General features: G+C 33.5%; 1 protein-coding gene across 2 annotated transcripts in view; it reads right to left on the bottom strand.

Annotated features, from left to right (window-relative positions):
• Positions 1-26,154, bottom strand: part of LOC111420245 (pro-epidermal growth factor-like) — a 126,434-nt gene that overhangs the window by 61,510 nt on the left and 38,770 nt on the right. Inside the window, exons 1-2 of one of the 2 annotated variants that reach the window (XM_023053231.2) lie at positions 6,523-6,949; positions 410-547 (exon numbers count right to left, since the gene is read on the bottom strand). In XM_023053231.2, the coding sequence (XP_022908999.1) occupies positions 410-547; positions 6,523-6,544 (160 nt within the window). In that variant the 5' untranslated portion in view covers positions 6,545-6,949. Of the gene's footprint in view, positions 1-409; positions 548-6,522; positions 6,950-26,154 lie in introns of those variants that run through there. The other variant, XM_071195893.1, reaches the window with a different exon arrangement.

Below are 26,154 nucleotides of genomic sequence, written 5' to 3'. Positions count from 1 at the left end.
ACGTTGCTCGAAAATAATACAAAATAAAAATGCGGTAACGCAATGCACGCCTACGTAGGTCAGTGCAGATTGATCTTACTCAACTAACAATAAAGTTTTTTTAATAATCAAAATTAAATCAAGAATGATTAATGTAAATAACATAAAAATTGTCTTTTTATAAAACAAAAAAATTTACTTATTACGTTGATAAATGATACGATGGAGGTAAAATGATAAAGTGAGAAAGTTAAGTAATGTTGTGTCTTGGGGAAGTTTTGAAAGATGGATCTGGATACGGGCCTTACGACGACGACCAAGTTTACAAGTGTTTCTATTTCTGGTACGTGTTTGTTTTGGTGAAGAGGCCGTGTGCGCGAGAACCCGGTGGCTTTCTTCGGGGCTGATCGTGGAAATGATGAAAACTCACCTGAGAATCGTGCGAGAAACCGGTGGAATCCAGTGGACAGGACCTGTGCGAGACACCTGAGGACCAGAAGAAGTGGGCTCGCCTTCGAGCCGGGAGGACGCCGCCCCCAGCTCCATGCCGCCCACATCACGTGCGCCACTGCAACAACAAAAGCTTCGAATTAATTTCAAAAAGAAACAAGTTTATATTAAAACTGAAAAAAAAAAGTTATCAATTTTTTTTTTACTAACGTTGAAGTAACATTTCTTGCGCACTAATCGATTGCTATTCATGAACTGCGAATGGGCTTAAACTGAAAACTTGTTTTTATAAACATCGTCGTCCTACACTTTTTAGGTTCAACCAACAATAACAAATTGCACATAGATGAATCAAGAAGCTTTTCTTAGACTTCATTTTCATTAATTTATTTCGATCCATCAGCATATTCAAATTTTATCATTATTTCAATATTAATTGACACATTTACATATTCTTTGGTCTAATTATTACCAATTTATTTAATAGTTATATAGTATAGTGAGTCATTACACATATACACTGCAATTATTTAATGGTAGTGCCTATTTCTTGATTTTAAGATTTATTTTGCGCAATATGGGAATTACAAGTTAATACCTTTTTATGATGTTTATATCTTTGCGTATATAATAAACGCACCAATTAAAATGTAATTGCATCAGGATAAATAAACTTAATTTGCCGAAGAGAAAGTTGATTACGAGTAGTGTAGCAGGTAAACAAATTGCAATCGACGTCTAGTTAACTGTCAGATAACTGTACAGCAGTCACGATATCGATACAGCTTCTAAGTGACAATCTTGCTTGGTATAGAGCTTGAGATTCAGGGCTTATTAAATGAACCGCGGAAGCGTGACATAGAAAAATAAGCTATCCGGAGCTGTTATCGCCGCGGCAGCTTTCCCGTTTGTTATTCAATTAAAATTATAAAGAGCTCTCAAAGTGTGTCTATACTTGTATTGTTTTCGCGAAACGGTGTTAATTGCCCCGAGCCTGTCACACGATTATCACGAAATAGACAGGCTATGATGCTGTTATTGCGCGCTAGATACTATGTGAATGTTCTAACCTTTACCGTTCTAACCGCTCGCTTAGAACTATATCAATGTCAAGGAATTGTAATCAAACGTCTTCGTTACTAAAATAAACGGAAGAACCAAAAGAAAAAATACTCCTCGTTTCTAATAAAAGAGAAGGGACCACGTGTAAATAATTCGACAGTCCACTGTATATAAACATGTCTGGCGTCCTTATGAAGTAATGATTTAACAACTTTATACAAGAAAAAGTTTTATAAAACTACACGTGTTCAAATTAAGGAAAAAATCTGATATGGAGCTAAAAAAACTTTCTTAGATATAATCTACAAATTGATAGTTTCCTGTTCACGACATAATTTAATCATGGAGACATGATAAAAACACGATATTCTAAATATTGGTTTTATTAAAAAGGGCAAGAAAACTACTGTTAATTTAATGGAGACATTTCAAATGGTACTAGGTCGGGCGATTATTCAATATTTATTTTTAGAATTCATGAGTTACGGACTGGCCATTAAGCCATCATAACGCGCCGTGCTATCGATTATACAATGGGCGGTTCATTAAAGGCGACATGTTCGTACGTCAACTTGTACCAGGTTATTCTATGAAACATTTATTTTCGATATCTAATGGTTAATAAAAATACAGTAAAACATACTATTAATATTATCTGTTTAATACATCAATCAGTATATTTAAATATAAATGTTAGCACGGGTTATTCCTCAAGTTGCTCTATTCCATGTAAAACTAGGGGAATACCCCGAGTTGTCTATACGATGTATAAATCAAGGACGGTAGTTCTACTTTTAATTATTATTCAAGGCTAGATTGTTGTATATTTTTATTGAGCTAAAAGTGGAAGAACACGTCTCTTAAGACGGCTTAACACGAATATTTCTAGTTCTAGGTCTAGTATTAGTTCTAGTTGTTATTCAGCGTTAGATTGTTGTATGTTCTGCATTGAACTAAAACTAGAACTAATACTAGACCTAGAACAAGAAACATTTAGGTTTAGCCGTGCGTCTGAAGACAACTCGAAACAAAAAAAAAAGTTGTTTTGAAATATCTTTATTAGTTCTTAAGATACTAAGTATTGAAGTTAATATAAATATTTACGTTTTTTGAGTAACTTAAAATCGATTTTTTGGAAAATTGTTATGAAATTTTCACCAATTACTAATTAAAACGTCTACTTTCCTACTAATAAACATGTCCGTTTTGAAATATCTCTCTCAGTTCTTAAGATATTAAGTATTGAAGTTAATATTAATATTTACACTTTTTGAGAAGCTTATAAAAAATCCTATAAAACCGATTTCTTGAAAAATAGTTAGAAAGTTCTCACAAATTGTTAATTAAAGCACCTCCTTTCCAACGATCAAGGCAGTTTTGAAATATCTCTCTTAGTTCTTGAGATAAAGTATTGAAGTTAATAAATATAAATATTTACATTTTTTGAGTGACTTTAAGAAATCCTGAAAAATCGATTTCTTGGAAAATTTTTATAAAACTTTCAACAAGTATTAATTAAAGCATCTACTTTCCAATAAACATGTCCGTTTTGAAATATCTCTTTTAGATCTGAAGATATTAAGTATTGAAGTTAATATTAATATTTACACTTTTTGAGAAGCTTATAAAAAATCCTAAAAAATCGATTTTTTGGAAAATAGTTATGAAGTTCTCACAAATTATTAATTAAAGCACTTCCTTTCCAACGATCAAGGCAGTTTTGAAATATATCTCTTAGTTCTTAAGATATTAAGTATTGAAGTTAATATTAATATTTACACTTTTTGAGAAGCTTATAAAAAATCCTGAAAAATCGATTTTTTTGAAAATTGTTATGAAACTTTCACCAATTACTAATTAAAACATCTCCTTTCCAATGAACAAGTCCACTTTGACATATCTCTGTTAGTTCTTAAGATATTAAGTATTGAAGTTAATATAAATATTTGCCGTTTTTTGAGTGACTGAGAAATCTGAAAAATCGATTTCTTGGAAAATATTTATAAAACTTTCAACAATTATTAATTAAAGCATCTACTTTCCAATAAACATGTCCGTTTTGAAATATCTCTTTTAGATCTTAAGATATTAAGTATTGAAGTTAATATTAATATTTACACTTTTTGAGAAGCTTATAAAAAAATCCTGAAACATCGATTTTTTGGAAAATTGTTATGAAATTTTCACCAATTACTAATTAAATCGTCTCCGTTCCAATGAACAAGTCCACTTCGAAATATCTCTCTTAGTTCTTAAGATATTTAGTATTGAAGCACTTTACCCTCTGTACAAATAGGCATAATCGGGTCGCATAGCACTCCAATTAAAGATCACACTGAAAGAAATAGATTGTACGAATCGTATTATAGAAAAAATATTAGAGTGTGCTTGATTAGAGTTTTGGTGATAAGCACGATGTCATCCTCAATCAGTAGGATCAGAATAAGACTGATTGATAGAATTGTTATAGAACTTGTAAATCACAAGATATATGCTGTATGACTGAATGTCTTGCTTATATAAGAAACTTTCTATTTATAGGTCTAGTGTTAGTTCTAGTTTTAATTGTTATTCAGCGTTAGATTGTTGTATATAGTAGACCCAGAACAAGAAAGTTTCAGATTTAGACGTGTATCTTCAGACGCACTGTTATATCGAGATATTACTGTATTAACAAAAAATTTACAAATTTTTCATCTTAATTTCCAAGTAAAAATTTTAACGTTTAATCTAAATTGATCTGTTTTTATATCTACCGACAATCACCTCTTCCAAGAACAAAAAAAAAGATTGCAGTTTCTACCAACCGCATCTGCACGTAGCCTAAACCGAAATTATACATCAAAATTGTGGCAAATTTCAATTTAAAAGCACCTGCCGAATTTATAAAACATCGAGACGGGGAAAAACCAAGCCGCAAGTTTCAAGTCCGATACAGTTACTCGAAATTAATTAGAGCACAAAGTAGCTTCGGAACAAGTAGTGGAATGAAATCTTTAGAACCAACAACGAATCGTAACGAACCACCGTGATTGAGCGTAAAAGTTTTTATAGTTTTACGCGTGTGTAGATAATTGGCGAAAAGGTAGGCGAGCGTAAACGATTTCGTCTTAATTAATTCTCAAATTATGATACGGATAATGAACATAAGAAAACGACATCATAAAAAAAGCGGATAATAAGAGTGAAAAGAAACAACATTTTACGTAATTTATTTTAATCTAAAGAATTTGGGATGGAATTTTAAACGTTGCAATCAGTTTTGATTGAAATACGTTTATAAGTAACGCCCATCTATCGAGTTGGGGTTAGATTATAATTTAATGTGGTCGGGGTTAATGAGAATTCCAACACATGGATCTCGGAAAATTACTAGAAATATCTTAAAAAAAGTTATATTTATGAGATATTTATAGTTCCAAATAATATCTAACCATAACTCAAATTAATTACAAATCAAGTTCGTTGATGAGGGTTTCAAATACAATGTTTTAAAAACTTAAGACTCATTTTAACCTTAATGGTACCCGTATAATCCCAGGTAATAGTATATTAAGTGTTACGTTTAAGATATTTTTGAGTATTTCATCAGATTTAAAATTACGAGTGTTTATTGAAACGGTTCGATTTTTTTGGTTATTAGGCGTTAAATTGTTATATATTTTTTATTGAACTAAAATTAGAACTAATACTTGACCTAGAACTAGAAACATTCGGGTTTAGCCGTCTTACGAGACGTTCGGCTAAATTCGAATGATTCTAGTTCTAGGTATAGTGTTAGTTCTAGTAACAGTGCTAATGTAAAACTAGAACTAACACTAAATCTAGAACAAGAAACATTCGGGTTTAGCCGTCTTGAGAGACGTGAGGCTACATCCGAATGATTCTAGTTCTAGGTATGGTTAGTTCTAGTAATAGTGCTACTGTAAAACTAGAACTAACACTAGACCTAGAACAAGAAAGTTTCGGGTTTAGCCGTGCGTCTCCAGACACACGGCTAAACCTGAATGTTTCTTGTTCTAGGTCTAGTGTTAGTTCTAGTTTTAATTGTTAATCAGCGATAGATTGTTGTATAATTTTATTGTAATAAAAGTGGAACTAACACTAGACTTAGAATTAGAAACATTCGGGTTTTTCAAACTAGAAACAATCAATTTTAAAAATATAATACTCATTTTAACCTTAATAGTACCCGTATAATCCCAGGTAATAGTATATTAAGTGTTACGTTTAAGATATTTTTGAGTATTTCATCAGATTTAAAATTACCCGTGTTTATTCAAACGATTCGATTTTTGGTAATGATGTTTTATTTTGCGATGAATTAAAAATAAGAGTACCTATACCAAATGAAAGAAAATATAAACAAATCTAGTACAAAATAGACAATAAAAAATGCCGATAGTTTAATTTATATTTATTTTAAGCTGTGCCAAAACTCGAAATGTAGCGTAAATTGTTTTATTTTTGGGATTTGATGTTGTACAGTGTGATTAATTGAGAATTACATTTTTTTTCTTGATTTATATGGTTATTTGTGATACATTAAGTAAAGAATTGACGTCATTAAATACTTTTTTTTTATTATAACACAATTTTGTGTAATATTGTTGCAGAAAGAAAAATGAAAGAATTTCGCTTATTTTAAAAAGATTCATTCGAAAACGAGTTTTTATTTTGTACGGGGAATTTATGTTACGCTCGTAGGAAAAGGAAAGCCGGTTATTCTTTTTGAGTATCGACGGTGTGCCGGGCAAGAGAAGCAGATGACGCGGACAAATAAGGCGTGCAGAAGGGCGATCAGGATAGGCACAACAGACACCGCGGGACATTATAAATTCAATTTGAAGGAATATACCAAGGAGTCGAGTATTCAGTCGAGTATTCAGCCGAGTATTTCGTCGAGTATCGGAAAGAAAACTGTAACCTACACAGAGAGGGAAACGGAAGAGAGGAAAGTATCGAAGATGAACGCACACCCACGATCATGTACTATACGTTTTTGGTACGTACGGTACCGTATATACCTACGTCGTTTGCAACTCAGAAACATAAAGGTGGCCTCCGTGTTCCCTCGGCATTAGATAACATACTGTCAGTGCTGGTTGTTGTGCAGCAGTTCGATACCATCGCACCACAACTACTGCCGGTCCGTACACTGAATCGAACCATTTACACGCACGTCATGCTGATCCTTGGGCTTTCTTCCTTTGCTATGTTCAACTGTCAACACAGAACAAAAAAAAATAGAGACCGCGACCGGAACGCACTTTGACCACCGATGACCCGTCTTCTTTTCGAGATACGCCCGCCCGTTTTACTTCCGTTCAAACAGTTATTCAGCAAAAAAAAGGTTAGAGGGTGAACTTAGCAATTTTCTTGTGTTCGCTATTTTTCGTATCGACATCGGTCGAGATACTTTCGACAACGCGACAAGGTGAGGACTGGCATCGCAGGCGGCACTGGATAGTGAACATTCGGCGACCGCACACGGCACCGACCCGAATGAATACGAACGCGGTCTCGGAAAAGCCCGAGGCATAGCACCTGAAGCGGCAGCAGCAGCGAAAGTGTGTGAATATCGGCTGGAAGGCGCAGTAGGGAGATGAGGCCCGGATTCGGAGGACTACTACCTGTGTCATTGTCGGAAAAAGGCCCCGGCTAATAAGGAATTATAACATTGTCATATTTGTACGTTTAGCACGTTTCGTACGACGGCAGATTTATAGTTATATGGTTATAAGGCCACGGTGGGTGCAGGTATTGTATTTTTGAATACCTTACCTAGCACCTATACCACCACCACCATCCTAAAGAAATGACAATGTAAACAGTGGTAAAGGGTATTAGTTAGGTTATCATCGATTTACCAAGTCTATATTTGTCTTAAGTATTTTATTTTACTCATAACACAACATATTATCTGACCGTCTCAATGATATACAGCAAAATTTTTGAAAAAAAGTAATTTGAAAACTATTTTATATCATAGTATCATATTTTACTCAGGGTTAACTGTTATAAAAAAATCAGATTTTGGATTCAATTTTGGATATGCGCAGTGATGAGGATAATTTCAATTATTTTTTGCCAAGTTAGGCCAATTCTGTATACATGTGTCCCACGTAAGCAACAAGGTACATAAATGGCATAAATGGCGAGATACGCAGTTCTTCCTGAGACAAAAATTGAAGGAAATTTTATATTCTGATTTTCCAGACAAATATTCAGATTTTCAATTCAGATCTTTTCCGGTTCAACTACATCAGTTTTACATTACTTTCATGTAATTCTACTTCACCAGCTAATTATTGTGGTATACCCGCAATTTCGAAATTTTCATCGTCAATTTTTTCCTTTTTTTCCTGCCGCTTTAAATTCCTTAATCACCTAAATCTGGTGGAAGTTGCACAATATCCCGAAAATTGTTTGTTGTAGATGCTTCCACTACATTCAAAGCATCATTCGAGAAACGAAACTGTATAATAGAACACCTTTATATAAAAATCAATAAAATCATTATCACAGATTCAGAGAACAATAAAATCATTTTAAATAATGTTGTCATTTTGGGAATGTTGGCCTATAAAAGGTTAATATTGTAACATCTATGGATTTTGCAAATGTTATTAGTCTATCAGTGATATAAAAGTGTTCATCCCAGTTAATTTTCATTGCATTCGTTGAAGTGATGATTAATTGAAATTATCAACATCACTGCCTATACCCAAAATTGAATTCAAGATATGATTTTTTTATAACAGCTAACCCCGAATACTTTTAAGATAAATAGTTGCTTTTACGTTTTCATAGTATACAAAAGTTTTCAGATAGCTTTTTTCCAAAAATTTTGCTCTACATATATCATTAGGGTGATCAGATAATTTCCTGCATTATGAGTAAACTAAAATAATTCGAAGTCAATGTTATTCATACACTTAAGACATACAGGTGTCCCACGTAAGCGCCAAAGTACATGATTGGCAGTAATTTGAAAACTATTTTCTATGACTAAAAAGTACTCTGGGTTAGCTGTTATAAAAAAAAAAACAAATTTTGGATTCAATTTTGGATATGCGCAGTGATGAGGATAATTTCAATTAATTTTTTTGCCAAGTTCGGCCAATTCTATATACATGTGTCCCACGTAAGCAACAAAGTACATAAATTGCAATAAGGAGCCGAGATACGCAGCTCTTCCTGAGACAAAAGTTGTAGGAAATTTAGCACACTATAAACGAAAAATATTTTTATACATACAGGTTGTTCCATAACGACGTACTGAAATAAACATATGTTATTTTAAATGGAATGATATAGTTTTTATTGTGTAATCTGATTCTACATACAAAACTAAGTTGACTTTGATAAGACATGTTGATACCTAGCGCTGGTATCATATTGAGTTATTTTAATTAGAAGCTTTTTTTAGCAATTAACACTGTGCCCTTCAAGTCTGAATTTACTCAGTTGTAGTTTTTGAGATATTGTGAAATTAATTAATCAATATGATGCAAATTATGGCAGATCTTGTTCATTTTTTCATTAGTAGGCCATGAAATAAGATGATAAATAATTTTCAACTAAACTTTATTTATAAATGTTTAAATAACGAATTCGGCTTGCACGTTATCTACTGTTTCAGCAGAGATATGTCTAAAGCTTTCCCTTATTTTATTCTTCATATCTTCTTTCGTCGTTGGAATATTAGCGTACCACTTAGCTTTTGACATATCCCCAAAGGAAGAAGTCGCGGGGAGTTAGATCAGGTAATCTTGCTGGCCACTATCAGCTTCGATCGGCTTCACGTTATTGGATAGATTTTTTTGTGAATCCATTAATGTACAATACATCAACATTAATTGTAATTGTAGTAGAGAAAAATATGAAAATAGTTTCCGAACATTCTCTTAAAGTCACTTGTGTTATATGTAGTGTGCCATGGAAAAAAATAATCATTTACAACTGCTTCAGGCATTGAAATATCACTTAATGACTGTTATCAGTTTTGCGCGTTATTTTTGCCATGGCACACTACAGTATTAAAGAAGTGACTAAGACAATGTTCGGAAATTGTTTTAATTGTTTTTCTCTGCAAAAATTACAATTAATTAATGTACTGTACAGCAATGGGTTCAGAAAAGAAATTTGTATCCAATAACGTGAAGAAAAACATACCGAGCAATTTGAAAATCAACAGTTGATAATTGCTTGAAATTGAAGATGTCCTTGGAACATCTAGTATAGTATTCATCAAACCATTTCATTTGATACCTCGCTCATGAAAATCGGAATGTAAATGACAGAGTTACAGCTTGGGGCGTTTTTTATCTGACACCCTGTATATAAAACGATTTGTGAAAATTTAAAATTTAAACTTCAACTCTAAAAGATTAAATTTTATAAAAGCTTATCATGATGACGCTTATTATGATTATAAAGACTGATAAAAGATTTAAATAATTTTCTAAATTTAATGTGCGATACGATAAAGTACTATTTCTAGTTAAGCTATTTGAATAAAATTTTATAAATGAATGTTTTTCGCAGTTATAAAGATAAATCGAATAGTTTTATTTGAAGCCCATGATTGACAGATTTGATATGGGTTCAGGTTAAGCGTCACTTCCGGTTGACGAATTTAGTAAAAAAATTGACGTGAATATACAGAATGATTCAAAAATCCGCTACGAACTTCTAGGGCAGGTAATAAATCAAAAATTAAGATGAAAAGTCTTAATATCCATGGAGTCGCAAATGCTTCCTTAATGAGATATAGCGTGTCAAAGTTTCTTTAAAATTAAACGATATCTGCAAAAAAGTCCTTTTTCAAAAATATTTTCAACGCCACTGCTAATTTTGTCAAACGGGCAGTATTTTCGTGTAAAGTGATCAATTATCTATATCTCGTTAAGGGGGCATTTGCGACCCGATGTATATTAAGACTATTCATTTAATTTTTCTTGTATTATCTACTCTAGAAATCTGTCAGTGCTTTTTTGAATCACACTGTATATGGATAATTTTAGTATCGCATTTACACATAAAAATACATACAGAATTACTCAAAATCGTTTAGATCGATTAAAATCCTTACTAAAACTATGAAAAATTATACATAACTCAAATAAAAGATGTCACAAAATACCATTTTATAAACAAACAGTTTTTGGCATGTGGGGACCAAAATAATAGTTTTAAATGTTTTATCTCTTTACCAACGCCAATGTAGCATGTTTGTTTTATTAACATGTTATTGCATTTGTGGTTGCGCGAGTTCGAGTTTAATGAAATTAATATTCAAAATAGTTAGTTCAAGAAGAAATGTAAGTTTGGGGTTAATTCAAGAATACATCGCTACTTAAATTATGTAACATTTCAAAGAGAAATCAAGTCTAAAATTTACTTTCTTTACAACATGTGGTAATCAGAAGGAACTTGACCTCCTCTTTTTTCAATGACAACAACCCAGGTGCGAATAAGGTTCATGCTATCCTGTTTTTTTTCGTTAATTTGTTTGGATTTCATCAGCTCATTCGAAAACTTGATCAGAAATAGACGAGGTTACTTTTTAGAACTTTTCGATTTAACGTTAAATTCCCGCTAGATATTTTTGTTCTAGAATTCACAGATATAAGAGAATTCTGTTTTCCATTGATAAGGTAAATTATCTCCGAAATTAATAGAGATAACATGAACTGCTTTTCAGCATTAAATTTGTTAATTAATTCGATATAAACGCACTCAATTTGGTTTCTTAGACTGTATAAGTAAGCTAGATATGCAATCTTATAGAAACCAAATTGATTCAATTTAAACAAGGTCAATTTTTTACGATTAACTTTAAAATCAAATTTCTCCGAAATTAATTAATAAAAATTAAATAAAAACTAAGAAATAAATTGTTTATAAGAAGATAAGAAATGATTTTAATGGGGTATGATAGAGGAAAATATAAATTATGGGATGAAAGTTGTAGTTATAAAGAATGTTATTTTTGATGAGAGTTTTAAGAGAAAGGTGGAGCAAGAAATAAAAGCTCTAGAAAAGAGATCGAAAGAAGAAAATAGTTTTTGATGTGAGGTAGAAAAACAGAATAATGACAATAATTCTGCTCCTATATTTTTGAATATATATGCAGATAATCATTAAAATCTTACCTTTTAAATTAATAATAATATCCTCAATAATTTTCCAACATACTTAACTATGTTAAAATTAAATCGTTTTTTTTTTATATCCAACGTTGAATTTTCATAAACACACGCTTAATTAACAATTAAATAAAAATCAAACAAAACACAATTGATTTACAATATAAATTTTTCCACTTTCTTTTAAAAAATCAAACTAAGTTATTAGTACTGCATACTGGATCTTATCGATAATACTAAAATTGTAATTTTAAAACTTGCACTTTTAAAAATACAGATTTGCCAACTTTTCGAAACACACTTTCGTTAGTTTCCGCATTATGACACTCTTTTGCAAAATTATATTGCACTTGTATTTTATGTGTAAATAATAACAAAACAAATATTTAATATTCACGCCGAGTTAGCCTTAAGGCACGTTTTAATTGGGCGATTCCGAATAACTGCATTCCTTACATATTGCTGCATACTTTCATAGCTTAATAAAAATAAATTATCTGGAAGTTCATATGCTAACCTTTTAATGGCTCTCCCTTTAAGACATCGCATTATTTCGGAAGTGAATGAGTTTTTGGAACATTCCATCAAAGATAAATAAGATTATTAGCTTTGTGTGGTGTTGACGTGGTTTATGTTGGAGAGCAGCCAAAAGGACCATATCAAATCTCCTATAGGATGTTTAAATTTGTTAACATATTGGAGACTCTAATTGGAATTTAACCGTAGTCGACAACTGACTCAGTTACTAGAAAGTAGTAAATTTCTACCATTTGAACTGTAAGGAGTTATTATTAAAGTCTATCGTTATCTCAACTGAATGTGCACTGTTAGATTAGTCACATAAGAGCATTTGCAATATTATTTTTTTCCAAAAAAAAAAGTTTGACTATCTGAGAAATGTTTCTGAAGTCGCAGCTAATCTCCTTCCTAATAAGAGCTTTCGCTGAATCTGCTTGTTGTACATTCCCTTATATAAAAATTAAATGTAATAACAAAATTAAAAATATATCCTGTTTTACTCGTGATCTTTACGTTATACACATAAACCTTGAACTATTAAGAGACCGCAAAACTAAAGACTTAATCGAAGAAAAGTTTTTTGTGATTCACAAAAATTCGCAATCCGTCATTTGGAATAATGTGATCAAATAAAAAAAAGACACACCACTTCTAATGATATAACTGATAACCACCTCAACAATTACTTTTTAGATATTCCAGCCATCTGATCAAAAGCAATTCTAACTAACATTAATCCATTTACTATTTTAAAGGGAATTGTGCACCTAGTGTTACTGGTCGAAAATGTTCAGTTTTCTGAGGTAGAGATGAGACATATCAGTGACAAGTTTTAAGGCAGTAATTAATATGACTTTTGATCTAAATGCAATGATGATAAAGAAGCTGTGATTACACATTCCATAGTGACTTATCATTTATCTTAATGATTTACTCAATAAAAGATGAATGAAAGTGATAATGAAGACGGATGTGAGTTATGTGGTTATGATACAACATTTTATTCTTATGTCACGTGATCTAAACATACGGTTACACTTATTGGTAGACTATGCTGAGCTGCTTTCGTTTTGAGGTAATTACGTCTTTTTTTCACTCACTCACTGCGAACAGTGTACATCTTACTTTTTAAGTCTCATATCACTTATGGGTTGATAGTCTATACTCAATTTTGCATGAATAAGAGGATTTGGGACACAAAGAAGAGCATTCCATATTGTTTTATACATTGGGTTGAAAGGTTGGACTGTCGAGGCGATTGCAAAGTTCTTAAAGAACACACATGTTTGGTACTTCCATGTTTTACAACGTTCAACTTCATTTTCCGAGTAACTTTACCCTTAATACCACTTTCCTCATTCTATCTAAGCTAACGCAAGCATTACCAAACAAAAATCTACTGATTTCCTCAGACGAACACTGGAATAACAAAATATATCATCGCAGCAGAAGAATATGGAAAAATCATTCAAGGCGAGATTCATAAAGCTGAAGATGGATTATTGGGACAGAAGTCGGAGTTTGGATGGATCTTATCAGGTTATATTTCAAAAATAATTAAAAGCGTTAGAAGAAATCAACCTGCCACGGTGAATCAAAAGCAGAAAACGATCCAAAGTTGAAATCCACGGGTTTTGCGACACTTCAGAAAAAGCGTATGGGGCAGTAATGTATGTAAGATGTCCGAACGAAAGCGGACAAATTACGTTGACTCTAGTAATAGCTAAATCGAAAGTAGCACCTGCAAGAACAAATTCCACATTACCAAGATTAGAACTTTGCGCAGCAGTATTATTTGCAAGGTTATTTAAAAGAACCACAAGAACACTAAAATTAGATCAAGAAACTCCACTCTTCGCATGGTCAGATTCCACATTAGCTTGGATAAAAGGAGATCCAACGAAGTGGAAGACGTTTGTTGCAAATCAAGTCGTTGAAACAAACAATACGATTTCGAAAGAACACTGGCGTCACGTGAGCGGCGACGAACTTCCAGCCACTTTTCAAATATCTGGCCTGCCTCGCAGTTTGAACACGGTTGTCTGTATATTTTCAAATGCATTAAATATTTTACAAACAATATAGAATAACGAATAAATAAACATTACGTAAAATGCATACATAATCTTAATTAACGCGGCGTATTTTGGTCAATATATCCGAAGTCATTCGCTATCGTTCGGTTCATGCGACTTTCTCTTCTTTTGTTCAGTATTCAGTATTAGGCCAGGCATATTTATTGCATAGACATATTAGACGACCGTGTTGTTTGGTTGGTTTATACAAATAAAATGTTGTATATTAGTGACTAAAATTTAGACTGTATTTGAGTAATTAACGTTGAATTTGTACTGTGACTGTGGCGAAACAGGAACCTTTCTGACTTTTGCGAATGTCATTCTTCTCCTTTGGCAACGAAGTTTTGCTAAGTTTTGCCCTTGGCAATATTTCCCAACAAGATCATATCATCTGTGCACATTAGCGTTTTTGCCTCTTTGTTGGATTATGATTACGGATATTTAAGAGTGCCATTACCTTTGAATTAAATAGCTCTAATGCATCTAACTGTCTTGATTAATATTGATAATCTCAACAGTGAGATTATAGAAAGAGAAACATTGTAAAGCAACATTCGATCGAAAATATTGCAGAGGTAATTCATAAATTTATAGAGTATTTTATTATAAAGGTATGGTTGTTAAATAAATATATATTGCACTTACCAACTTTGATTTGCGGCCTTTAATCTCCGTGATAATTCTCAAAAACGTAGTATGAGTCATAACATACTAAAGAAGACATCATATATCTTTTGTACATCTCCCCACTTTCGCAAGTTACATTTTATTATAAGCTGCTGTTACATTTTTATTTTATTTTTAATGCAAATCCCATGAGACTTTCGATTTCACTTCATAGTTTTGGCAAATCTCCAAATCTGTTAATATTTTAGTCTATTTTTCCATGTGGATTAAAACTTGGTAATTAATAAGTACGAGACTCGTCGTTTAACACGTTGTTTACATGTGCGATTACGATTTAGATTTTCATTCGGTGTTAATCGTTCGATAAATGTAGATAGTCTTTACTTTACTACTTTAGTCAAACGATCGAAATCGTTCGACGTAAATCCACTCAAGAAATCGCGCCTTTATTTAATTACAAACACACACAACATTTGCTTTAGTTTTCGTAGAGTAACCAGATCACACTATTGCACGTTTTATTTGAGACGTTAAACACAAAGTTAGTTTTTTTTTGAATTTTTAAAACTAAATCATTATTATTTTTCACACCACCTTACAGAAATTTTCAAATTAATATAAATTACTTCTAGGTAAAGATAGAACAATAAGATGTAAAAATTCTTATCAAATCTGTCCATCATCATGGTTAAAACAAATGTTTCCAAGGTTATTTCGGGAATACCATCTTGGTGTCAACAAGATGAGTATCTCAAAGAAAATTACCATAGATTTTTCCGCGCGATTAAGTATTTGTAAACCGTGTCCATAACCGGGGGATAAAATGTTGAATTATAACTAGCGATTCGAAAACATAGAATATGCATTGGTCGCGGTAAGATTTCGAATCGTCAAGGCACAATGCCGTTCGATTTTTACCAACCCATCCCATTGTGTTTCTGGTTTATATTTTAAGAAATTGCTTACGCGGGTCGCAGGGGACGCCTTGAGCTAATAATTGAAACGCATAAATATGTGTCCAACAAGGCCAAAAGGAGTTATTGTCATTATGATTCACGGCAGATAAGCGAGAAAATCGTCTACGTTTGTACACACCCATGTCATTCACATTGACCCACCACGTATCACGGGACCTCTCTTTGGTTAACCTTACTCATATTACCGCATTATCGTTCATAACAAGCACATTTGAAGTTACAGTAAAAACCTCGATATAACCGACAAAATATTTTTAAGTGACACTATTAATATTATCGGGTTATTCCCCCAGTTGCTCTATTCTCGGGGTATTCCCCGAATTATCTGTACGATGTATAAATCAAGGACGGTTTAGTTCTAATTGTTATTCAGCGCTAGATTGTTGAATTTTTTTTGAACGAACAGGAAAACTAATACTAGATCTAGAAAAGGCGAAACCCGGAGTGCGGGAAGTTAGCAACACATTTTTTATTTTTAAATTTTTCATTGTTGTTCTAGATTGTTCTAGAGTTGTTCTATATTGTTCCAAAGCTGCAAATAGAAAAAATAAAAACTCGGCGAGAAATACCGGAAAAACGGGTTTTTTGACAAGCCCCACATTTTTGGAAAAATCAGATTTTCTTAGTTGTTCTGGGTTGTTTTAGTTGTTCTAGTTATTATTTCAGCTATTATTTTCACTAGAACAACTCTATAAAGGACACTTTACTCTTTGAAAATTAAAGTTTTTGGAAGTTTCAGTCAGTAATTCTTGCGTCAGCGGTTTTAAATTACACAATAACAATTAAAAAACATATAACGATCTAAAATAACTCAAACTTTGCTGATTCAAATTGTTCTAGGTGTGTTTTACGTTTAAACTAGGGAAAAAAAGGTTTTTCTGGTTACACGGACATTAACTTTGCAAAATTATATCTTCCTAAAAATACAGCAAAATGCAGACCTAAAAAGAAAAATAATAAATGAGCAAATGAATAATCCGAAACTATTTGATCAGCAAACATTTCTAGTTCTAGGTCTAGTGTTAGTTCTAGTTTTAAATGTTAATCAGCGCTAGATTATTGAACATTTTTATTGTACTAAAAAAAAAGTAGAACTAACACTAGACCTAGAACTAGAAACATTCAGGTTTAGCTGTCTTAAGGGATAACTTTTTAAAAATAGCTAATATTTCGATTGTTGATTACAATCTTCTTCAGAGCATTTTATTGCTAAAAGATTTTACAAAGAAAAAACGTAAGTCAAGCAACAATATTTAAGAAGCAAAAATATAACTTACTTGTAACTCTAAGGGCCGGTTGTACCACCTCCCGATAAACTATCTAACGGATAATTACCATGGATACAGCGGTTTTAAGCGCTCTCATTGACTAAGGCTCGTTACTACCATCTTCTGGTTAAGCTATCTAAGGGATTATTACCACGTTTACGGCTATTTTACGCGCTCTGATTGGCTAGTAGATGGGTTTATCTATAAGATAAATTTATCTAACAGATGGTAGTAATGGACCTTAGTGCGCCAATTTATCTATCGGATAAATTTATCGGGAGTTGGTACAACCGGCCCTGAGTGGCGTAAAATCGCAATATTCGTCAAAAATAAATTGATCAAAAACTTGTTAAAATTCAAAAACAATCAAAATTGAGTAATGAACCATTAAAAACTCGAACAACTTAATAATAAAACGTGGAACAAGTAGACGCAAGACCGTGCGTCTTCAAATGTAAAAAGGGAAAACTTGTTTTTCGGAGTGAACACTAATCCCAAAATTCAAGATGTACAGGGTGGGTGTCCAAATTTCGATGGGTTTGCAGGGTATCTCAGTTATTATGAAAGATTGAAAGTTGTGGCTTTCGCGAACCTAAGCTACTTTTTTGTGAAACTTACAATGGCGCAAACCAAATTTACATAGCCCTCTTCGTTTTTGATATACAGGGAGTGTTTCAAAATTTACAATTTTCTGACACATCTCGGCTAGTTATAAAGAGTTAAGTATTTTAGAAGTTGAGTATTCAGTATTTGAGTTGTGTTTATAACTCAAAAACCGTGATGACTAGAAAAATTCTATGTGCACCATTGGATTCCACGTGAAAAAATCTATTAGAACCCGTTTTTACTTTTTTACTAAGTTTCCGGATAGCCAAGATACAGGAGGTGTCTGAAAATTTGGTTTGCGCCATTGTAAGTTTCACAAAAAAGTAGCTTAGGTTCGCGAAAACCGCAACTTTCTATCTTTCATAATAACTGACATACCCTGCAAACCCATCGAAATTTGGGCACCCTGTACAATGTAAAACAAAAATTCACCAAAGAATCGAAATATTAGTTATTTTACTTTTAATCCTGCTGACCGAAAATCCGATTAATTAATTTTTTCTATTTGCTGCTCACGTGGTCAATGATACTTGCTGTAGTCTTAAAGGACGGCTAAACCCGAATGGTTCTAGTTCCGAATGGTAGTGTTAGTTCCAGTTTTTGTTGTTATTCAGCTTAGATTGTTGGAAACCTAGAACTAGAAAGTTTCGGGTTTAACCGTGCGTCTTCAGAGTCTTTAAAGTGTAAATTAAAAATGTACAAATTTTTTATATAACGAATTTTTAGCTATACCGGTCACTCCCTTCTCCGTATTAGTCTGTCATATCAAGGTTTTACTGTATTGATTAAAATTGAAATATTTTAGAAGCTTTATTCCAACTTAATTTGTTATAAAAATCTAATTTTCCACAACCCACCTCGATAATTATCTTGACCCATTTGGTAAACAATTTCACCTTGGGAAACCAATTGTAGACACGGTAATAATAGGAGGATCTGTCTGTTTACCGACGAGATATATTTGGTGTGATTCTTCAGTTAGCAATTTGAACTCAGGTAGTTAGAATGTCGCACAAGGTAAGGAACACGGTTTTGTGGAATGCCGTCAGCGGAACGTTGAAAATCCGTCAAAGGAATAATACCATTGCGATCGTCACGTACGGGATACACCGATCCGTCAAGTGACACTGTTTTCTCAAAACTCTCCCGGACCTGGGTTAACTGCTTTATAATAGGTGGGCCCACAATTTAAGGTTCTCATACCGACACGAACTCGTAGCAACTTGCCGCGTTAAAAACAAATTCAATGTCAATCCTATTATACTTATGAGATATTTCTAAATGGACCCAAAATTCCTGCTTGTTACTTGTTGCAAAAAAGTGGGTATACGGCGCCAGTCTCATGGTTTTTAAAAACCATCAAAGGAATTCACGGTACATTGCAGTAACTATTCCCAGATTGGGACCTGTGCCATTATAAACATAAACGGTGTGTGGCCTTAAGAAAATAGACCATCAGAAACAATTGTAAATGCACGTACCGGGTACACACTTTGGTAACGATTACATAACACACCCACTCGGTGTTTCTAATGCTAACGTATAAATCTAGCGTTCGCTACGATTTTATTATGACAGAGCCAAATAATAGGTACGTATGAAAATAGCGTTGAAACTGGTAGTTATTCCATTGCGCTCCCTCAACAACAGTAATCGTTGAGGTAAAGATACTAACTTATGTGGGAATTGTGCCTACAAGTGTTAATACTCATTGTTAGGTACTTATTATGCGCATGTGTGGGAATTAGCTGAGATAGGAAAAATACGGCGCAACAAAACACAATTGCACGAATTTACCGAGACGAAGGTCGTAGTTTGAGAAAAACTCGTCAACTTCAGATAACCTACAAGATCAAACAGTACAGTTAAAGCGAATAAAAAACAGAAGAACTAGTTATGACTATGTGTGACGTTGTTGACATTGTTATATTATAACGGAATTGACGCAGATTGTATCTGGTTAGAGGTGACACACTATGAAAATTGCGATGACCAATGGATAATAATATACGATAACAAATTATATCCTGTCGGTAACGCCGGTTCGTAATTTGTTCAACGAAAGACATTATCGTATTAAAAGGTGGCGCCGTTTATAAAATAGAGTAGCCGATAATACTTAAATCTGCATCGTACGGGGTATATTTAAGAAGATATAATTGTTATTAAATTTTTTTTATAATCCATTGTTAGTGACGTAAAATTTAGAGGTACCTCTAACAGAATATATCATATTGGTGATTAAGAATACTATAGGCTTTATATTACGTCATAAAACCGTTTACGCCCCACTATCCATGGTTTATGAGCCGGATTTATTACGGTTATTAATACTTTATTGTAATTGTTACCTCGCTCTTAATTATTACCTTTCTTCTTTTACTTGTATGTATAATTCAGCACGATTGAAAATAAACAAGGAACGTTCTGGTGTACGCACGTAGTTAAAATCAGTTCGTTTTCAAAGGAACACCGCTTCGAGTAAATTTCGAGAATATACCGTGTAGAACCCACACGGTTTTACCCGTCAGATCCCATTGTTGTTTTAACACCTGAAGGCGGAACTGTCAAAGAGAGCTCCTCAGATTTACGAAATAAAGAACCGGAAAGACCAAACATGTCAATGAGTGTTATTGAACAGTGTGAATTGTGCCACAAGTACATAGTACAAGAGTTATTATATAATGAGATTAAAACTTGTGGTGGTATCGGTAAATCTTCTTTTGTAACAATGTTCAGACCCAACAAATGAGCATATTTCATACCGGACAGGTCAAAATGCATCCTGGTTAGGTGCAACCAGTCGAGAGAAAAAAAGATGTTTTTTTACAGTTAGCATTTGGTGTATGATAAGTCAAAAGCGGAACGGCATAAGCCACCACCCGTAACAGCGTGAAACAGTACTATATAAACTGCTATATATGGTTTAGCATATCTATTTTTAGAAGATTTAAGAGAACATTTTTGTTTAAACTATTAATAAAAATGTATCGAATTTAATTGGGCGAATTCAATCTTTTATGTATATAATTATGTTTATGATTTTGATTTAAATAATTAGTATCTCAATTGAAAGCTTGTGGCAAGGGCAATACCATAACCGCTGTCAAAATTGCCTTATTAACACACGAATGAGTCTTTGAGCGTATTCGCAATAATAACGAAAAAGATTTTAAGTCAAAATTGATGTTCTTACAAGCAATGATTCCGCATTTTCATGAATCATGTGAGAGTGTCTGGTAACCACAAAACTGATTGCAGTCATGCACGTTAAGTTCAGGGTAATATGACACAGTTTCTACTCCTTGTAGCAGTGCATGAGTGTTACTAGGTACATGGTTTATTTGGAAAAAAGGAAACGCCTAAATCTATGTTTACGGTTATGTTTTATACTAGTTACCAGGAAAGGAATCCTTTTGGGAACCATGGAAAAGGATGTGATACCAAAGAAGGTATGCTTCCAAACACTTTGATTGTTCAGCAAATGAAACACGAAGTAAATAGTCTAGAACCTTGTCGCTAAATTGGCACTGAATCAAAAATTTTATTCCGTACCAAAGCTTCCAAGGCTATGTATCGATGAACAGATGCGTACCAGTAAAAAAAATCTAAATTGCGTTAGTATGTGCCAGAAATGTTATATAAACGAAGTATAAACTAAAGAAACATAATCATCCCTATATACAAGAAAGGAAACTCGACACGCTGTGATAACTAGAGGGCAAAATGCCTCATTAATATTATTGCAAAACAACTAAGAACTTGCATTGAAAAAGAATTGGATGAGGAGCAGGCAGGTTTCAGACCAGGACGAGAAACACAAGATCTCATTGTTTCCCTACATTGTATAACTGATAAGTGGATCACCAGAGAGAAATCTGCATACCTGGCTTTCCTGGATATGCATTTTGCGTTTGATAAGGTGGCAAAGGCAAAAGGTATGGAAAGCACTAGAGAAGAAAGGGACTCCCCCACAACTGATGCAAGCCATGATCCACCGAGTGGAGTTGGCGCGATGAACACCTCTAGCATGTACGTCATGGAAAAAGGTGTTAGACAGGGAGACAGTTTATCCTCATTGCTATTTGTAGCTTTTATGGATAAAGAATAGAATGTTTGGTGATCGGCATGTTCACCCTCAGACTGATCATGTGCTATCAGGTATATATCAAGCTCTGATATATGCAGATGACGTACTCCACATCGCAGACTCGGAGAGGAAATTGCAACAAGCTGTGGTCATCACCAAGTGACCAGAAACTTTAAAGGATAGGGGCGTGATGTTGAATAAGATGAAGATCCAAGTTATAATGATGACGAGGACAGAGGAAGAGCCTTTTCACCCAGGTCTACAGCTATCAATATCAGGACAACGCGACAATTTTTCAACTATAAATTCTATATTCTAACAAAATCCTTTAATTGCATTTAATAGTTTTTGGATTGGAAAAAGTTTTTCAACATTAGTAGTGGCTTTTGAACATGCATAATTTGTATTAAAGAACAAAAACGTTGTTGAAATAGTTGCTGAAGATTTAAGAGGGATTTTATCGATAAATTAATTAAAAGTTAATTTCGAAGAAGTTAGGAAAGTTTAATACCAACAGAAGAAATCTGAAAATACTATATCATCAAGCCGTAGGAGCGGTAAAATTGCTATAAGACTCGACGTAATGGTTGCGGTGTGACGTGTAAGTCATTAAAACTTCTATGAAAAATTTCATTGGAATGCAATCAATTTCCAGGATTGAGTGTATTTATTTGATGGGAGTTGAATTTATTTGTTAAACTCGTACCATTAAAATAGCACTCCTTGAAACTACGTTGTTGGAAATGAATAAAAACTTTTGTAATATAATTATTATAATCGCAATAACGTCGTGTGAACTAATTTTAATAAAATATCCATAAATACAATAGTTTTCAACATTTATTTCATACCCATTATTAATTATTCTGAATATAATCACACGGCGTTGAATTAATTCTTTTTCGATAACAGTAATTTTCGACGATAATTTAAAAAAAGGTCGGCAAAAATCGCCTGGCAGTTCGTTCCCCATCATATTCTCGCACCTGGTTGGGGAATATCAACGATAAGTCAATTTGTTTTTTTATTTTTTTGATCACATTTCGTATCCAAATCACCATTTTTGAAGTGACGTGATTTTATTTATTTATGATGAACACATATAATAACGAACATTTTATGTATGCAAAAGGTGGTTTAAATTGATCTAATTTTGCCATTTCATTATTATTTTCTGATTGTTCTTGTATAGAAACAAAAGCCGTTTTTAGAACATTGTTATAAAGAAGTCAAGAATCAAGGTTTTGCTTTTTAAGCGGTTAACGGTAAAATTTGGTAACGGACATTTTGTTGAATTTAATTAAATGCCTCGGCATTAAATAATAATTATGTTAAATAGGCCTGTATTATTAGTTTCTTAACTGCTTATGCTTTTGCCTCAGCAGCTTAGCTGCTTCGGAACTATGATAACATTTGTAATGAGTACGGTTTCATTATTTGTTTTCTAAATACATACGCATCTACCTCGGCATCTAAATAGCATGTTTATGTTAAGGATGCCTTCATTATTTGTTTCTTAAGTGCAAATGTTATTGCCTCAGCAGCATAGCTACCTCGGCAATTAAATTATAACTATGTTAAAGAGGCCTGATTAATATCTTATTTAAACAAATCAAAAATCAGCATCTTCATCAATTAAAAAGGCCAACAGGTGTGGTAATTGCTGTTTTGTAAACATCTTTTTCTGCAATTGGAAGAAGATTCTTACAATATCTATCTATTGTTAAAGAAAATTGCGCTGTATAATTGAAGAGTAAAATCCGGAATGCTTGCTAAACGGTATGTTCGCCGAGTAACAAAATACAATTGTCCATAATAGGCTTCTAATGAAAAGCATTGTGTATAAAAAGTAAATAACGACATTTAACTAAAATTATTTTCTAAAGTCACCACTCTATAGAATAAGAAATTTATGTGTTTAAAACTGGGACTGTATGATATATTACATAGTCTACATTTATGATTATCTACCCAGATGATGCCAATTAAAACGATACCGTTAAAATTGTTCAACTATTACTTACAACCAGCCTCCTTCACATATATTGCATGTATTTATTATGAATAATAATAAATACGAAGGTAAATTCATTTTTAAACCGTGAGAAATTAATGGTATGGTTTAATTAGAAAAATTATACTCAATTAACTTTGTTTAGTACATTGTTCACAAAAAATACTTTTGTGAAACAACCTAAATAAAAACTTTCGAAATCCTCAACAACAATTTAACGTACACAATTGATTTATCTGAAAAACCTGAACTTATACTCACGAACTTAAATAATCAATGTAGAAAATATTTTCTTGGAAAATATACACCACATGGTATTTTGTTGATGGGAATAGTTACATTCTGCACAATTGTAAATAGAGGTAAATTGAAAAGAATAATTTATATAATAGGAGGTAAAACTGGGTTAAATAATCAACTTTATTTACATTGTTATCGAAATAAGTATGACAATTTTCAGATTTGGAAACACTCCAAATACATTGCGTGAGACAAAACATTAGATTGATGCGCGTAATCTAATGAGAAATGAGTGTCTGGCTAGGTTAGCGGAAAGTTTTTAACGTTTGTACCTATTTACAGCAAGAATTTTTTACTGGTGTGAAGTTATCCATAAATCCCAGCAATAAACTTAAAACATTAATAATTCCGTAACCAATACGATTTGGGTAACCAAATTTCACACACAGGTCACTCTTACCCTCAAGAACAGCTAACCACCCCCATTTGGTAAAAAAAAATTTTTCAACCCTCACCCCCGAAAAAGGGATGTTTTCGCCCTGATGGGCACCTTCGAATTAAACGAAATTCTACCACATAATAGAACACACTTCTAAGTATTTTTATCAATTTTCAAAACACCGTAAGCCCTAACGGTTTTCGAGAAAAAAAATCAGTATTATAAACCGCGGATGGGACTTTAGGGGTGAATTTGACCCCGTTGGGCACCTTCAAAATTGATGAAATTTTAGGATGATTTAGAGGATGCCTTTAGCAATTGAAATCAACCATCCAAACACCGTAAGGTATAACGGTTTCCGAGAAAAAAAATGTGTTATTAGACACTATAGGTACACAGCGCGGCGCGGACTTTGGGGGTGAATTTGACCCCGTTGGGCACCTCCAAAATTGACGAAATTTTAGGATGATTTAGAGGATGCCTTTAGCGATTGAAATCAACCATCCAAACACCGTAATGTATTACGGTTTCCGAGAAAAAAAATGTGTTATTAGACACTATAGGTATACAGCGCGGCGCGGACTTTGGGGGTGAATTTGACCCCGTTGGGCACCTCCAAAATTGACGAAATTTTAGGATGATTTAGAGGATGCCTTTAGCGATTGAAATCAACCATCCAAACACCGTAATGTATTACGGTTTCCGAGAAAAAAAATGTGTTATTAGACACTATAGGTACAGATCGCGGCGCGGACTTTGGGGGTGAATTTGACCCCGTTGGGCACCTCCAAAATTGACGAAATTTTAGGATGATTTAGAGGATGCCTTTAGCGATTGAAATCAACCATCCAAACACCGTAATATATTACGGTTTCCGAGAAAAAAAATGTGTTATTAGACACTATAGGTATACAGCGCGGCGCAGACTTTGGGGGTGAATTTGACCCCGTTGGGCACCTCCAAAATTGACGAAATTTTAGAATGATTTAGAGGATGCCTTTAGCGATTGAAATCAACCATCCAAACACCGTAATGTATAACGGTTTCCGAGAAAAAAAATGTGATATTAGACACTATAGGTATACAGCGCGGCGCGGACTTTGGGGGTGAATTTGACCCCGTTGGGCACCTCCAAAATTGACGAAATTTTAGGATGATTTAGAGGATGCCTTTAGCGATTGAAATCAACCATCCAAACACCGTAATGTATTACGGTTTCCGAGAAAAAAAATGTGTTATTAGACACTATAGGTACAGATCGCGGCGCGGACTTTGGGGGTGAATTTGACCCCGTTGGGCACCTCCAAAATTGACGAAATTTTAGGATGATTTAGAGGATGCCTTTAGCGATTGAAATCAACCATCCAAACACCGTAATATATTACGGTTTCCGAGAAAAAAAATGTGTTATTAGACACTATAGGTATACAGCGCGGCGCAGACTTTGGGGGTGAATTTGACCCCGTTGGGCACCTCCAAAATTGACGAAATTTTAGAATGATTTAGAGGATGCCTTTAGCGATTGAAATCAACCATCCAAACACCGTAATGTATAACGGTTTCCGAGAAAAAAAATGTGATATTAGACACTATAGGTATACAGCGCGGCGCGGACTTTGGGGGTGAATTTGACCCCGTTGGGCACCTCCAA

Source organism: Onthophagus taurus, chromosome 1 (assembly GCF_036711975.1).
Source record: "Onthophagus taurus isolate NC chromosome 1, IU_Otau_3.0, whole genome shotgun sequence".
Taxonomy (NCBI): Eukaryota; Metazoa; Arthropoda; class Insecta; order Coleoptera; family Scarabaeidae; genus Onthophagus; species Onthophagus taurus.
The sequence above is the reverse complement of the archived record's forward strand: the minus strand, read 5'-3'. Positions and strand labels throughout refer to the sequence as shown.